General features: G+C 30.8%; 2 protein-coding genes across 3 annotated transcripts; both read left to right on the top strand.

The window, feature by feature from the left end:
- The first annotated feature begins 4163 nt into the window (after positions 1–4163).
- On the top strand, positions 4164–9389 carry LOC111290686 (uncharacterized). Its single transcript, XM_022882104.2, has 5 exons — positions 4164–4687; positions 6150–6367; positions 6734–6880; positions 7211–7760; positions 7889–9389. Exons 2-5 carry the CDS (start codon positions 6233–6235, stop codon positions 9235–9237), a joined length of 2181 nt encoding a protein of 726 aa, XP_022737839.2. The 5' UTR covers positions 4164–4687; positions 6150–6232; the 3' UTR covers positions 9238–9389.
- A 1236-nt stretch (positions 9390–10625) lies between these two features.
- LOC111290945 (putative WRKY transcription factor 21) lies at positions 10626–13374 on the top strand. Of its 2 annotated transcripts, XM_089768763.1 has the most exons (4): positions 10626–11154; positions 11443–12085; positions 12307–12432; positions 12999–13374. In XM_089768763.1, exons 2-4 carry the CDS (start codon positions 11466–11468, stop codon positions 13141–13143), a joined length of 891 nt encoding a protein of 296 aa, XP_089624889.1. In that variant the 5' UTR covers positions 10626–11154; positions 11443–11465; the 3' UTR covers positions 13144–13374. The 2 variants fall into 2 exon arrangements, with proteins under 2 accessions (XP_089624889.1, XP_022738204.2); XM_022882469.2 differs by having other exon boundaries at positions 10626–12085.
- The last annotated feature ends 3123 nt before the right edge of the window (positions 13375–16497 follow it).

Below are 16497 nucleotides of genomic sequence, written 5' to 3'. Positions count from 1 at the left end.
TCTTTTAAGAATAATGAAAAGCATATAAAATTTTTGATTCAATATTAAATTTTTTACTATTTTATATCCATAATGAATGTTTAGTCGTATAAGCAACAGCCTTAAAGGCCTCAAATGAAGGCCGCCTTTCTCTTTGCACCTTCAGCTGACTGAAGCCTGAAGTACAAAACCAAGATTAGGCTTTTAAAGTAAGATTATGGGCCATTAAAGGCAAAGTTATATAAATTTTTTATATTATAAAAACAAATCAAATATTTAAAATTGTGCCCATAGAAAAATAAATATGGCACTTTATATCACATTTTTATGAGAAATTGTATCTATATTTTATGAGAAATGAGCTTTTTACATTTAGAAGAAATCAAAATTTTTAAAAATAGATTATGAAAGATATGAATATAAATAATAAAAATAATATAAAAATTAAGAAATTATAAGAAAATTTTATTTTTTTATAAAAAAGATTGACGTAAATAAATTTAAAATAACGATTTAACATAATTTTTATTTTTTTTACTTTCATACAATCAATCCTATAATTATAGGATATAAAATTTTAATTTGTTGTTATTGTATCTGCATTTGGTCTAAAAATTTTAAGAATTTAAAATTTTTTAAAAATAAAGAATAAATGCACTTATCGTGTATCATTAAGCTTCTTTCTTTGATCCTCGGATGACAATTTTGATTTGTCTCCTTAGCTTTACCTCAATTAGACAAGGTTTTAGAATTTAATTATAATTCACTATTTTCAATCCTAATAAATTAATAATGTCAGAATGTACTAAATATCACTAGCATTTTTATTATAAAACTGTTATTTCTACATCAAAGTAGATTATTTCAACAAGTCATACCAAAAAAAATCATTTTCATGCTACTACTAGTTGCTAGTTAGATGAATTAGAAATTATAATGTACCTTTCATTAGTCTTAACTCTCGGCACTTTCCGCATTTGATTAAAAAGGTTGGCTGATTTTTTCAACCTAAAGTTTGGTAACCTTGATTAATCTTGTTTTATTATTTAGTACAAATAAGTAACAATATTTCTCCAAGCTATTTGTACCAACAAAGAGAATTCCTTTGGAATTCAGATTGAGAAAAAGATAAAAATATTAAAAGTTAATTCGAAATTGTAATATTTAATTTGATTTGTATCAATTTTATCTTATTTAATTCGATTTTGATTTGAATATTAAAATTTTTATTTTGGGTTCGTTCCATTTTGGGTTGATAAAGTGAAAAATATTTTAAATATTTTAATAAAATAAAATAAAATATTTTATTATTTTAATATAATTTTTAATTAATAAATTTTAATTTAAATCAATTTAATTTTTTAAAAAATAAAAATTTAAATTCGAAGTTTTTTTAAAAATTCAAATGCTTCAATTTCAAAAGAAAATGAATTCAAATTTAGATCAATTTTAAAATTTTAAAATTTTATGAATAAACCAAAATAACCAAATTGATACAAATTGAACGATTATTTTTTGTACAAATAACACTGTAATTTGAAAATATAAAAAAGATTATAGATAATATGATTTGAATTTAAATTTATTAAATGTCATATTTAAAAAAAAATGAACTCAATTAAACTAAATTTCAAATTTAAACTAAATTGTTATTTAAATAGTTAATATCATTAATTACCTCTAATTATAATAAAATATTTAATTTAATTTTTAAGTTTTAAAAAATCAAATATATTATATAAATTATAAATTTATTAATTAATATAATATTAACATAATTAATTTTAAATAATAATATATAATAAATAAATAAATTTTTAAATATTACGTTAATTCATAAATTTATAATTTAAAAATAAAATTTAAAATTTAAATATCACATCAAAAATTTTAATATAATATAAAAATCATTCATTGAAATTAAGATTTACTTAAAATATGGAGAAGTTAGTCGACGCAAGTTTCCATGTTACTTATATGTTTAAATCCACGCGCTGTTTGTGCGCTTGGTTTATGATCTGGAGAATCATTCATAAAAGAATGGGCTTTTTTTTTTTTTTTGTCCAACTTGTTGCATGGATGTATGTGAGCTGTATGTGATCGTTGATTTCAGTTTTTGCATCCCGTCCGTATTTGCCTTGTTTCCCAAAAAGCCCTCGTTCAAATAGAATTATGTTTTATTTTTTTTGTTGTTAAATTTTTAATTTTTTATTTATTAATTTGTACCACATATCTAATTGTACACATGTAATAAATTCACTTCATGATGGGGGCCAGCCCCGCTCATCAAGTTCAATATTGCTCTTTTATTATTATTATTTAATTTGTGAAAACAGGTTTTTTTTATAATTTAAAATCTTTTAGATGAATAGTAAAATTAATTTTAATGAAATTAAAAATTTTATTATTATAATAATGATTGAAAAAATTTTATATTAAATAAATATTTAAATTTAATTAATCGTATTAAAAATACAGTAAAATTCATACTCATTGGTTAACCAAATTCAGTAGGACACAAAATTATTATCCTTCCTGTCTTTTTTTTTCTTCTTCTGCACGTATTGTTATCATGGTTGGTATGGTTAGGTACAATTCCCCTGTTTTATTCTTATTCACATCAAAATTTCACTCTAATTTAAACCATTTGTTTTGATAATAGGGCACTAATTTTGCCTATATTAGTTTTACATTTTTAATAATGATCAAATTTCAAGTAAATCAATAAAAAAATTTTTAATAATAACTTCATAATTTAAAATAATAATTAAATTAAATTAAATATTAAGGATTTGAGTTGATTTTCTTTGTTAATTCAAAAAATTTACTAGAAATCTATTTGAAAGAATTTGCAAGAAGGGATGTAAGTTTATAGAATATAGTTTTGTTGCCCAAAGAAAGTGTTTGTTTTTAATTTTCACAGCCATCCAATAAAAAGAAAATGATTCCAAGATTTGGTAATTTCAGAAATGAACTTGTCCAGGCTTTGCATGCTATAAAGCTGGGAAAGAAGAGGGCAGAAAATAGTAGACATTAATGTTAATCAACTAGAATGAGACAGGACACAAATCCCGATAACTGAGGACAACCTGTGAGAACACTCTTGTTTGATCATCAACATGGATGGAGAGACACATTGGTCCCACTAATTATCTGTAATCAACTCTCCCCTTTCAACCTCTCACTTTTCAAATACCAATCATATAATTTATATCTAAAACAACAGTTTCATTGGTAAAAAAAAAAAAATCTACTAATGAACTATATACTGTTGAATCACCACGTGAATAAATTATGATCAGTTCGATAGTGAAAATATATAAATAACTTTCCAATTACTCATATTATATCTTTTTTTTTTTGTTATTATTATTCTTACTATATAGCACCCCTATATATTGATAATAAATTTAGAAGTAATCCATAGTAAACAATCAATTTTTCAATATCACTATCAATAAGATCTTTAATAAACGATAAGAGGATTGGAAGAATTTTTTAAAATTTAAAATTTTGAGTTCAGTTTCGTAATATTTATGTTAGTCTAAAATTTACGTTAAATTTAAAATATGTTAGATGAACAACATAATATGTTCACTCAAATTTATTACATTATATTGTGAATTCGAAATACAATTATATTTAACTATATGTTAATTATTAAAAAAAAAACTATATGTTAATTTGGGTGATTGAATTATAAAAGAAAAAACTTAATATTACCTCTAACTCAACAAAATTAAGTGATTATTTATTTTAAAAATAAAGGGTATTGTCAAACATATATCTATAAATTTGCAATGCCAACTGCCTAACAAAAAATAAGCTATAACTTATGAACAATTAGCATCATATATCATATTTAAACCTAAGGCAGGGTTTTAGGCAAAGGCTATGTAGTAAAACATTTGACTTAAGAAACATTAGAAGCAAAATGAACTGAAAAAATGTGGATTTTAAGAAAATGATTTAGTTATTTGAAAGTAGAATAATAATAATAATAAATTGTTTATTTCAACAGAGAAAAGATAAATGAAATGGGTAGCTTGGAAGAATAGGCTGTGGACCAATTGGGTGGTAGAAAAATGGGAAAAAGGCGATATTAAAGGGAGGGACAAAAAGGTAAAAATAAGCAGTAGAAGAACATAGCTTAATAAATGGCCTCGTCTTTGCTTTTTGCAGTTGAATCTGTCCCACTATTTCTAACTGGTCCTCCTAGAAAACCCAGAAATCTAAAAAATATAAAATAAAAATAAAAAACTAAAGGAATCCCAAGGATTATGTGTGTGAGAGAGAAAGAGACAGAAAGTGAATATAAATACCTGAAAAAGAAACAATGATGTGCCAGACAAACCACTAAAGAGTAACTCTCGCTCTTCAGAAAGAGAAAGAAAAGAGAATTATCTTCTCACCTCTTAGTTTCATTACATTATTACATTTCCTTTCTATTTCTTTCAGTTTGTTTTTTTGTCCCAAACCCAAAGTGATGATCTGATTCATTTTCATCTCTTTTCTCTTACATCTATCTGCATTAAGTTTTTAGTAGTTAGGATTCTTGGGAATTGTTTTTGTTTTGTTTTTTTTTAATATCTTCATTGTGATCTGGTTAAGGCAGTTGGGTTTTTTTCTGTCTCTGAGGGAGAAACAAGTCGAAAGTTGAGGTTTTTTCTTCTATAATGGTGGAATGCTTTTTTGGGTTTGTCTCCTGGTAAGTTATTTCTTCCTTTACATCTCTGGGTTTCAATGGATAAATTTGAAGCTTTGTTTCTTTACTTGTTTATGCGTTCATTTCTGAGTTTTTCTGCCTTTTTGTTTAATGCTTCATGGCTTGCTTTTTATGAGGTGGGATTTGTTTTAGCAAATGTTGATATTCTGTTCTGTTTCTCTGGGTTGTTTCTTTTCCTATGTACTCATAATCAATTGCTTTTTTTCCTTGTTTAATGCATATAAAATCCAAACAGAATGTGGTTTTCATTGCTTCTGACATATGCTATAATTTTCCCATTAATTTTTGCAAGATTCATCTGCATTTTTCAATCATGCTCCAGAAGAGGAAAAAATAGTTATTTCTAAATGAAGGAAAAAAGAGACATTAATTCTTGGTAAATATCCATAGACCCTGCACATCCTTTGAACTACGTAAGAGCTCAGCTGAATGGCTTCTTATATAATCCCACATTGAACTCCCTTAGTAGCTTTGTTTTATATTCAACTGACTCGTCCATGTTTGATTAGTCAGTGTTGCATGTGATTGTAAGAAGTGACTTCAATCACCTAGGTCTGTAGCTTTTCTACATTCTCATGGAGCAATCTGTGTGTTTCAGCCGGCTATTTTCTCCCCAACTAAAAGGTTATTGTTGGACGGTTTTCCTTTATTTTTTTCTAGGGAAAAGTATCGTATGGATGAAGCTTAGTTGAGCCTTTTTGTTATCTTTTAGAATGCAGTATTTCAATGTTGTTAAATGTGAATTGAATCTTCAATTCTGGAGGATGCCATTCTAGGATATTATGAGATAATATATTCTAAAAACAGCACTGTTCAATGGAAAACAGCTAATAAATGTAATCTTGATATGTGGTGCTAAAGTTAGTCATTTAGTCTTGTATACATAGATCTTTTCACCATGTCTTCAGAGTCTCTTCGTCATACAGCTGAATGATCCAAGTCTTTTCATCATATACTCCACCTAGGGCCTATGTACTATTGGCTACTTTGGCTTGGCTTTTTGAGTAATAATCCTGAATTTTCCAATTACAACTCATATTGACTCAACAAATTTATGTGGTTGGAAATATTTATAACATTAAACTGTTCTTTAGCAAAGTATGTCAGTAGATAGAATTACAGCAAAAATCTTGTAAGGACTACGATCAGTTTGGTGTTTCAGTTTAAATTTGTTGTTGTTTTAAATGACAATATTTGTCAGTAAGGACTTGTCCTAGTTAAATGTTATGTTTTTATAATGAAATTGATGGAACTTTTTCAAAGTTTATCTGATAGTTGTTAAAACAGGAATTTTATAGACACATACCTCACGCGGAAAGACTAATATCTTTCCGAGATTGGCTGCCTTATTGGCTATTAAAAGTTGCTCAGATCGGCAGCCTTATTGATTGTTAGTGGTACTGCACTATCTTATAACTATCATTTCTTTGTGGAAAATGTGCAGAGTTGGAGAGCGAAGGACCATCTGAAACATCATTAAGAATCAGTTATTTGAGGATGCGCAAGATCTGATATCAATTGATATATATGTTTGATTCTTATGAGGAAAAAATGTTGATGCTAGGAGATTTTGATTTGAATTCAATGCAACAATACACTGATTCACTTAAAGATATTTTCAAGCAGACAATGCTCGAACAGGAGATCATGTTTAGAAAGCAGGTACAAGGATATCTTTTTTTGGCTCATTACATGTTAGTTTGCTACATTTTTCTGTTCAGAATTGGCATAAGGGCTGCTCAGGATCTGATGCATATGAATAATTTCCCTTTCCCTTTGATGGGTCAAGCCTTTGGCCATCTTGGTGTGGAAAGTTTTGGCTTGAAATTTGGGTTCTTGTCAATTTTATTGCTCTCAAACTAGATGAATTTACATGATTTAGAGTTATACATCAATATATTGCTTTTAAGGGAAGGTTTGTCCATCAGGCCATGCATGTCAAATCAGTTGCATGGAAGGATCATGACTCTTCCGCCCCCCCCCCCCCCCCACTCTAAATGCTTATATTCTTGCTGTCTGTTGTTTCAGGTCCATGAGCTCCATCGTTTATACAGTGTTCAAAAGACTCTAATGAAAGGTCTTGCACCTATGGAGCTTGAAAAGAACAAATCATGGAAAGCAAATGCACAATCATATCCCCAAGAAACTATACTGCCCACAAATTCAATTTCCAGGGTAATTGAAGCTACTCTCTTTTGAGATGTTAGAAAGTTGATCTCCAATGATACTTGAGTGGTTTTTGATTCATTAGTTATAGGTTTCCCTCTTTCTCGAGTGGTGTTATGAAATGAAATGCCATAAATCTGAAGCCTTTGAAGGTTAGAAATATGACGTGATGTAATCAGGAAGATCTGGTAAAAAGTATTATTATTATAAGAGAAATCTAGTTGAAAGTTCTTTGCTTTTGCATGCATTATCACGACTTTCATCTTTTGGGAATTGTTTGTGTTCGTTGTACAGGAAGGGTTAGCTGATCTAATACCTTTTCTTTGAAATGTTGTTCAGTTGGGCTCAAGAGGATCTTCAGGTCAGGAGTTGTTAGAAGGGTGGAGGGGCAATTGCCAAAAGCTTCAGCAAAGGCCTTTCAATCTTCAACTGCTACCTGATCAGTATATTAGTCTTGGTGATAATAATCCTCCAAATAAAGGAAAGGTTGGTGATCACTTAAAAGAAACCATGGATATAATTTCTCTCCATGGTGGTTTCTCAGATCCACTGGAGTTGAGGCTTTCTCTAAGCCTTGGAATGGTCAAGGGGAAAAAGGAAGATAAACAGAGAAATTGGTATGACAAGAAGGTTAATACCTGCTCTGGAATTGTCATTGATTTGGAAGAATCTGCTGAGAGGACCTCAGATGAGGGTGCAAAACATCCACCCATCGATTTTGCTGCTAAAGGTACATATTCGGGAGGAAGGCATGATTCACAAGTTACTATAACATCTGATCCTATCACTTCAAGAAGCATGGAGAAAGATCTATCTCATGAGATTGCGGAGAATAGCTCCTTAGTTGGGGATAGCAAATGCTGCCAAGAATGGAGCTATTCTGATCAAGGTACTGGTGATTTCTTCACGTTAGAAGCAGCATTTTCATAGGAACAATATTGTCCTCTGTTCTTGTTCAGGTCAAGCATATGTTTTAAATATCTTAATTTAGCTTTTCTTTATTTGTTCCATCTACAGGATTAAAACACCCCGAAAATATGCCTTGCAAAAACTTTTTGACTAGAAAGCAACAGTTCATTTCATATGGAGTGGGATATTTGGACCTTAATGAAGTTCAGCTTGATGATTCGTCTTGTCACTCAAATGATGCCATAGGGGCCCATCCTTTGACTACTAGCTCATCAGGTGGTTTTAGTGGACTGATTAGCAGGAGTCAGGAAACCTTGTGTCCAACCACATTTTGGAGAGAAGAAATTAAGGAGTTGTCCAATGACACTTCTGAGATGCTTCAACAAGATGATTGTGTAAAACTTTCTTTGCTGAATTCCAACAACAAAGACGGGAGAACAGAAACTAAAGTCCAAAATTCCAAACTCAGTGGAAGGAATGAATGTGAAACAAGCCTTATTGGTCCTGCATCTGTATCCAGGCCCCAAATAAACCTTCCCAAGGACATTGGTATCCACAATGGAAACACCAAGAATGGAAGGGATGAGCTGATGTTGAAACTACAAAATGTTCCTGCTCTTGGTCCAAACCCACCATGTGTAGTTGATACACAATTGGGTTGTGAGAAGCCTGAAGAAGGGGACACTGTGTTATGTTCTGATAAAATCCAAATTACAATTGAAGATGAACATCCTGATGAGTCTCCTGCTTCAGGGAAGTCTAGCTGCATTTCAGATAATGATTCTAGCCCTGTAAGGACTATGCAATCCGGAATTGAACCCTATAATTCAAGTCTTCCTGCTTCTGATCAGTTTTCAGGAACCCATGGGAGATCTCAAGTTGCAGAAACTTTATCAGGTGAGCAGGATCAAAGATCTTCTGACAGTAATGAAATAAAACATGAATGTTACAATAACAGGGAAAAATCAGCTGAAGTGGATGACTTGATTCAAATAGCAGCTGAATCACTTATCCGTGTCTCCTTGGAGAACTCAGCTTGCTATCGGGAATCTTCAACCCAGACAGGGTCCAATGAGTTAGAGAATGAGGACAAGGAGCAGCCGCAGCGTTCCTCTGATTCTTTTGAGTTAATGACTCTGAAACTGACAGAAATCTGTGCTGATGACTATTCTGTATCATCAAAGCCATTTGAAGTATGTGATGCAGAGAGCAAAGATTTTAGTATCAAATTGAGAAGAGGAAGGAGACTGAAGGATTTTCAGAGAGACATACTTCCAGGTCTTGCATCTCTTTCTAGGCATGAAATTCGTGAAGATATAAACATTCTTGAGGGAGTTTTAAGATCAAGAGAGTACAAGAAAATGAGAGCTAAGATGGCTAATGGAGAGAGTTGGTGCACACCAGTGAGAAGCAGACGGTCAAGACTTAATTATGTTGGAAGAAAAACTTTTAGATAATATTCAAGTTGAAGTTGGAAGCTTCATCAGATTTTAACAAAAATGTATTGCGTAATCCATTATCTTTTGACTGCAAATAATCTTTAAGCTCATTCATTGATCTAGGGATATTAACTATGTTCTGATATATGATTTGATCTTTCTATTTTCCACCCTTTTCTTTAGATTTATTTAGCTATGTTCTGAAATATGATTCAAGGAAGAAATAACTAGACTGCTTGTGTTGACTATGGCAATTTTTTTGAAAGGTACCTGTGTTTTTCATTTTTCATCGTACAGCTGCAGGACCTATATGGAGGATTGTCCATAAAGAAGTTTTACTAGTGAGGCAAACGCTTTGATTAAAATGAAACTCCGAGCATTAACACATCCGTCGATTTTACTATCTTCGGCAGGAGTCCCGGAATCCTGGTCTGAATTTTCATAGGATGTCGTCGGAGTGTTAATGCTACAAATTTCAATCCGATGGATTATGAAATTCAGTCTGAAGTGCCAATTGTACATACGACCGCGAATAAAACATGACTGCCCTCTTACAATCCTCAGTGTGTCTTGCCATTAACTGACAACCAAGTCTTTAACGAACTTGTCAAGTTTTAGAAAGAAGTAGCTTCGCCTCTGGGAATCTAGGATGTCAGTGCGGCAAAGCGGGATTATATGATTTAGATGTAGAAAAGTAGCTTCTTTTGCAATGGAAGCCTTCAATTTGTTAGCAATTTGAATATATCAATTTTATTATTTTAAGTTGGCTTTTTTAAAAGAAAGAGAATTTAATGCTATAAATCATTTCATTCCATCTTTGAAGGTAGTGTTTGGATGTATCGTTGGGGGCAGATATTTTATATGGCTCTTCAGCTCTTTCAATCATCGATATCCATCTAGATGATCAGCACTAATGGAATCTGATGAAGAGTCCTTTTTCGTAGTGGCTTCCATGCATAATCTTGAGAATATGTGATGGAATGGTCCAAGAAATGAAACCTGTGGCCATCTTTCTTCATAGATAGTATATTTATGAGAGGATTGATCTATCATATGATTTCCTCGGCAAGAAAATTAAACAATAAAATAATGAAAAGAGTGGAAGCGAAGCCACTAAACAACAACCTTTAAGAACAAGCATGCTTCAATCATGGCCCCATAAAGGATAAATACCAATGGTCCAAGTCCCTTGAGTGATTGAGACTGCGTATTATGTTGGTTGGTTGGCTTTGTTTAGTGGATTAGATACATGGGCAAGTGGAATAATGCCACATGCAGCCAAAATTCTTTACCTAAATCTTTGAATCTTTGTATGTCATCTTCTGTAATTTTGCACACCCCACAACCCAAAAATATAATGCTATTTCAATAATAAATATGGATAAGGTAAGGGATTACATTATCTTTTTGTTTCCTTTCCTGCATTTGTTTCCCCTAATATTATTCCAATCTGAATTTAAATCTATAAAATTCTAAACATTTTTGTTTATATCATAATTTGAGCAAAATCATAACAAGTGCCTGAATAGGGTAATTAAATGGAGTAATGCTACAAAAATAAGATTCATAATTCGTTGCTGTTTGTGAATAGGCAGGCAGTGCACCATAAGGTTCTCCACTGAACCATTTCTTTCTTTCTATACGGTAGAGTCCTGATGAAGCAGCAAATTTATTACAACAAAGCAGGCAAGGGGCGACCTTAGGTCCTGAGCATGCAATTACAGTCACTGTTGATTCTACTTTCCAATTTTCTTATCTGCTTGCACCTTCATCTCTCTATATCAGTCTTTATTATTTGTTGCTAATTTTGAGACTACTATGGTTTTGGTGTACATTGGTTGGAGTATTGTGTAACCCAAGCCACCGTTGACTCTGAGGGCAGAGAGTTAGATGTGATCGGTTGTGTAATTCAAAAAATCAAGCAATCTTGATGAAGTTTGATGAAGTTAGTTTTCTTTTCTATAATTGGCAGATTCAACTAGTACAACACTAATACAGGATTTATCTATTGGTGGTTTCTGTTACATAGGTTTTATCAAAAACTTAGTCTAAATCTCGCTAGCCTATGTTAGTTTTATATAATAAGTTATACAGGGAGAAGTTGATCATTCAATTAAAAGTCGTCTGTTTCTTGGTGTCAACATTTCAGGTTTTATCTGCTAGATTTAGATATCATTTCTTTGTTATTAGTGCATATAATAGTAAATTGTGGAATCATGACAGAAGCATCAGGTGTTTGTGTTTCAATGACCCGAAGATGGGATTTCAGTGTTCATGAAGTTGCTCAAAGCAGTTTCAGACGCGCCAATCACCTGTTTAGTTGCATTTCTGATCAAAGTCAAAAGAGAAGCATTCAAGAAGTAAGCCTTATGGCTCATGATGCAGTAAATGGATTCAGAAAATTGCTTACCCTCCTTGATGGATCAATGCAATCAGACTGTAAGAGAATCAGAAAGGGGCCGTTGCCAAAATCCCGTAACGTAAATCCAATTGAATTGATGGATAGCCCCAATTTTGCATCTCAAAGTTCTGGTTCCAAATCACATCAACCACATATTCTCAGACAATTAGTTTCTCCACGTAGTAATCAATCATATACTGGTTTGATCCCCAGAAATGCGGTGGTTTTGCCAAATTTAATCATGGGGTTGCATCGTTCTTCAACACTGCCAAGAATGCATATGTTTAGTTTGGATGGACTAAGTAACATCGACAAGAAGATACTTCCACCGTCATCATCAGAAATTCTGGTTTCTCAGGATGAACGTTGTATGCTTCCTTCCAAGAGAAAGGTTGGGGTAGAGAGTGAAGAAGCTAGTATAAAATGTGCAGCCTCAACTGGTGGTTGTCACTGTTCAAAAAGAAGGTAAATCCTCATTTCAATTTCTCATGTGACATAATAAATTGTCAAAAGTCTGATATCTACATATCTATGAGGGCTTGAATGAGTTTAATGTTTAACATTAATAATCTGATAGCTTCTTTATAAGTTGTATCTACTGATTTAATATTTCCTTGTGGTTAAAGATGGATTTGTTCAGTTCCTTTATTTCTCATTTGCTCATGTCTTCTTTTCTGTCCCTGCAGGAAACTGAGAATAAAGAAAACAATTCAAGTTCCAGCTGTAAGCAACAAACTATCTGATATACCTCCAGATGATCACTCTTGGAGGAAATATGGACAGAAACCCATAAAAGGATCTCCATATCCGAGGTATGATATAGTATTACTTTTTCCTTCTCAAGCCAAGCTAGTCATCAGTTGATCATAATATTAAACGACAGTAGTCCTGTCATTCCAATGAATCAGGGTTCAAAAATCAGAACTCGGTCTTCAATGTTTGCATATCATGTCATTATTTTTATAATTTCATCTCTTCTGGATCTGAGAAGTTAGCCACTGCATTTGGTAATGTATTCAGTTTAGTTAATATTCAACACATTCAGTTAACAAATTTGGAAATAAGGGACATTCCATGGTTTGATGTCCAAATATGCGGTAGCATTTGCACAACTAACTATTCAAATCAACAAATTCATCATCCAGAAAAGATGGCTGTATTTGCATGGAACATGAAACAGGCTGGAAAAAAGAAATCTAACGAAGAATATGTCAGAAAGCTTTTATTCAGCATCAAATCACATAATTTGATCACCTTGATTCCCTTTTAAAATCCAAGTGATAATGCAGAAATAAAGATGTTTCTGCATTCTTATTGTCCATCCATTAGAGACATTACTGATTCTGACATGCACGTTTTCCATGATTTATTTTCAAAGGAGCTACTACAAATGCAGCAGCATGAGGGGATGCCCTGCTAGAAAGCACGTGGAAAGAAGTTTGGAGGATCCAAGCATGCTAGTTGTGACTTATGAAGGAGATCATAAACACTCGAGGATTACATTTCAATCTCCCCCAATGTGATAGTTTAAATTCAGAAGTAGAATTAATCCAGGGAATTCCATTCCAAAGCTAGATGTGTTTCTGCCTAAGCTTGGAAATTCGTTTAGGACTTTGTTTCTCTGTTTTCTCCTTTGAATGTTCATAAACTTCTGCAGTTTCAAGCCTGTCTCTTCCTTCTATGTAATGGTAACTTCTACAAATTAGTCGAATTAACAACTGCACACATCACAATTAAAATGTTCATTCAGTTTTTTTTTTTTTTTAACTGACCCTTAAAAGATGAGTTGATTATTGGATAAGTTGATCAAATAAAATGCTAGCATAAGTTGATTATTGGATCATCATTCATTAAAAACCCAACTCCGACATATGTCTGATCCTTTCAACATTACTTTGAAAATGAGAATATGAATGCCTTATAGCATTTACCTTCGCATGGTCAAAAAGAATTCTGGTTTCCAATTAATCTGCTCTGACCCAGTTTAGAGTTCAAGTCTTTCCAGGCTGCAACTGCGATGGTAAGACAAATTAGCAATTTCTCATATGTTTTAAAAAAATAAATTCCTCTTCCAATTAGGCGTCGTTCGGTGCAGCCACTGTGGCGCAATAGTGTCTTTTTGTCCAATCGTGCCACAGATCAGTGCGATTGGATCACTTTCATTTTACTGCGGGTGTGGTAGAGAGAAAAAATGGTAAAGTTCATGAAATTTTTTTTAAAAAAATATTAAATAAAAATTTAAATAAAATCAAAAGTTAAAAATTTTGTTGTTATATAAATTAAGTATGTAAAATTTTAAAATTTTGATAAAAATTGAAATATTTTTTAAATAAATATTTTTTATAAAAAATTTAATAAAATTTTTATCATTGAATAAATACATATTAAATTTAAAATATTAATGATCTTTTTTCATAATTTTTATATATTGTTAATCTTTATATTAAATTTTATCAATATATTATTTTAAATCTCTTATTTAAATTTTTATTAAATCAATTTTTTTAAAAATTTACAAATTTTACCAAAAAAATCTTAATTTTGTCGTAATGTTGTATCCAATGGTACCAAGGGCATTGAGGTCCAGTGGCCCATTAACTGGAATTTTTTTTCCAAATTTTCCTCAGTTTTGTTTGTCTTCGACATCTTTTAGACTTCAACCCTCCAAACTATGGTTGAGTCAAATATATCCTTAACACAAAATCCACATTTTTTACTTTTTTATATGTATAATATTTTTGTATTATATTATTCAATTTATGTAATATATAAATATGCATAATTAATTATATAAAATATAAATAAGTAAATAAATATTATTATTTGCTATGAACATAGTTTTATTAATTTTCATTAGATTAGCTTTATAAATGTAAAAGATATATAAATCATATAATATATTAACCTATATTTAATATCCTTAATAGTTAAATTTTTTTTATTTCGAAGTTATTGTTGTTTTGTGAAACACGTTTTATCTTATCACAGCAACAATCAATTTCACCGTGTTAATTTCAATTTCATCATTACCATTATTATTTTACTAAAATAATAAAGTTTTTTTTATAATTTTATTACATTTAAATAAATTTTTAATTTTTAATTTGTATTCAAAAAATTTTAAAATTGTACGTAAATAAACTCTTAACATAAATAAATTTTTTATTTAAAATAAAATTTTATTTAAATACAATAAAAATATAAAAATTTATTTAAAACATAAAATGATTCAAAATTTTTTTTAATATTTTAATCTTTTATTTTCACCAAAACTGATTTCAGCTCCGCCTCCTAATCAGCTGCAGAAACCTATATGTAAAAAGTAAGAGTGTTTTATAAATAAAGTATTAATTTAATTGATTAAAATTTATTTGTTTTAATAAAAAAATTTTAAGTTCGAGTTCGATCAATAATTATTTATTACGATCAATTTAAATATATAACTTATAATTATTTATCTTAAATTATTAAATATAATACATATTATCCTAATTTGAAAAAATTTTAATTTATTGTTAAAAAAACGAAAGTGCTGTTATGACATGAAAAAGCAATGGCCTTTTCCGGGTTAAAGACCAAAGGGCCCAAGTGGACAATTAAAAGAGTTATTTTACTTGCCCTCTTTTTAAGAGATGTGATGGGCTTTATTTGCAGCTTAACAAATGCTTTCCCTTCGTTCTTGCTTCTACATTTCTAGATAAAGATAATCAAAGCACAAAATTGAGGCTAAGGTCCACTAGGAGAAAGAGCTAGTTTCCCTTCCATACCGTGGGGTTTTCTTTTCTTTTCCCTTTGTTTTTTTTACCTCACAGCTACAAGTGATTGTCATTGATCACATTGGATACTCTTCTTTTGCTGGAACAAAATCTATAACTTAAAAATCTTTTTTATTGAATTGTTTAAGATACTCTGACCATAAAATTCTACTTGGAATCATGAAGCTCCTTTAAGCAAATATGATTTTTCAACTACGAGCTGACCTTATCAGATGATGGATCCCTAATATTTGAAGCACGAGTAGTGGAAAATGAGTAGAACAAGCAGAGATGTTAATAAAGTTGGGCACTAGCCTTTGTTATTTCTTCTCAGCCATTAGTGATACCTGTATCTTCCTTGGGTGGTAGGCCCAAGCATATCATAGTCTTAGATCTTTTTATGGCGAGAAAATAAAATTTCCAAGCTAGAAAATTCTAATACGAAAACAGTAATTAAAATCATGATTATCCGCTGAATTTCCTATTTTTTTTCTTAATATATAATCATCAAAGACATTAGTCATTATGGGAGAGAACTTAATTGATTAGTCTTGCTTTATTTATGTTAAGATAGAAATTAAAGCAAATTGCCTGCAAAGCAACCTGTAGTGAAAAAAAATAGAGGTATACTTTTCTTGTCAAACAAATTAACCAAATGAAAATGACATATCTAAACAAATTAACTATTTCAAAGATCTATCAATTTAGCATTAACCAGATAGCATGTTTACTGACTGATATAGATTCGATGGGATTTAAGAATATAATGATTTTTCAATTAAGTAAATTTAAAATTTAAGAAAAAAAAAAGTCCAAAGATCTTTCTCTTTCTCTCTCTCATTTCTCAAATTTATGTTGTTGCAGTTTTCTTTATTTGGCCAACCAAGAACATTGCAGTTGGATAAAAAAGTTGTGCAGAAGGTTAGTTGTAGGATCATATTCCTTTGACAAATTTATTGAGGGTCGGTTTCATTAAAGAATTTGTTGTCAGTGGCGGCAATATTTCTCGACCAACCAATTAAGAATTCAATGCAAGAATACTAACCAAGACCAATTAATTCCTGGAAAATCAACTTTTTTCCTATTATCAATCATATCCCCATGAACACATGATAAATTGCT

This window comes from Durio zibethinus, chromosome 11 (genome assembly GCF_047325235.1).
Source record: "Durio zibethinus cultivar Kanyao isolate XHJ-2024 chromosome 11, ASM4732523v1, whole genome shotgun sequence".
In the NCBI taxonomy this organism is placed as follows: domain Eukaryota; kingdom Viridiplantae; phylum Streptophyta; class Magnoliopsida; order Malvales; family Malvaceae; genus Durio; species Durio zibethinus.
The sequence above is the reverse complement of the archived record's forward strand: the minus strand, read 5'-3'. Positions and strand labels throughout refer to the sequence as shown.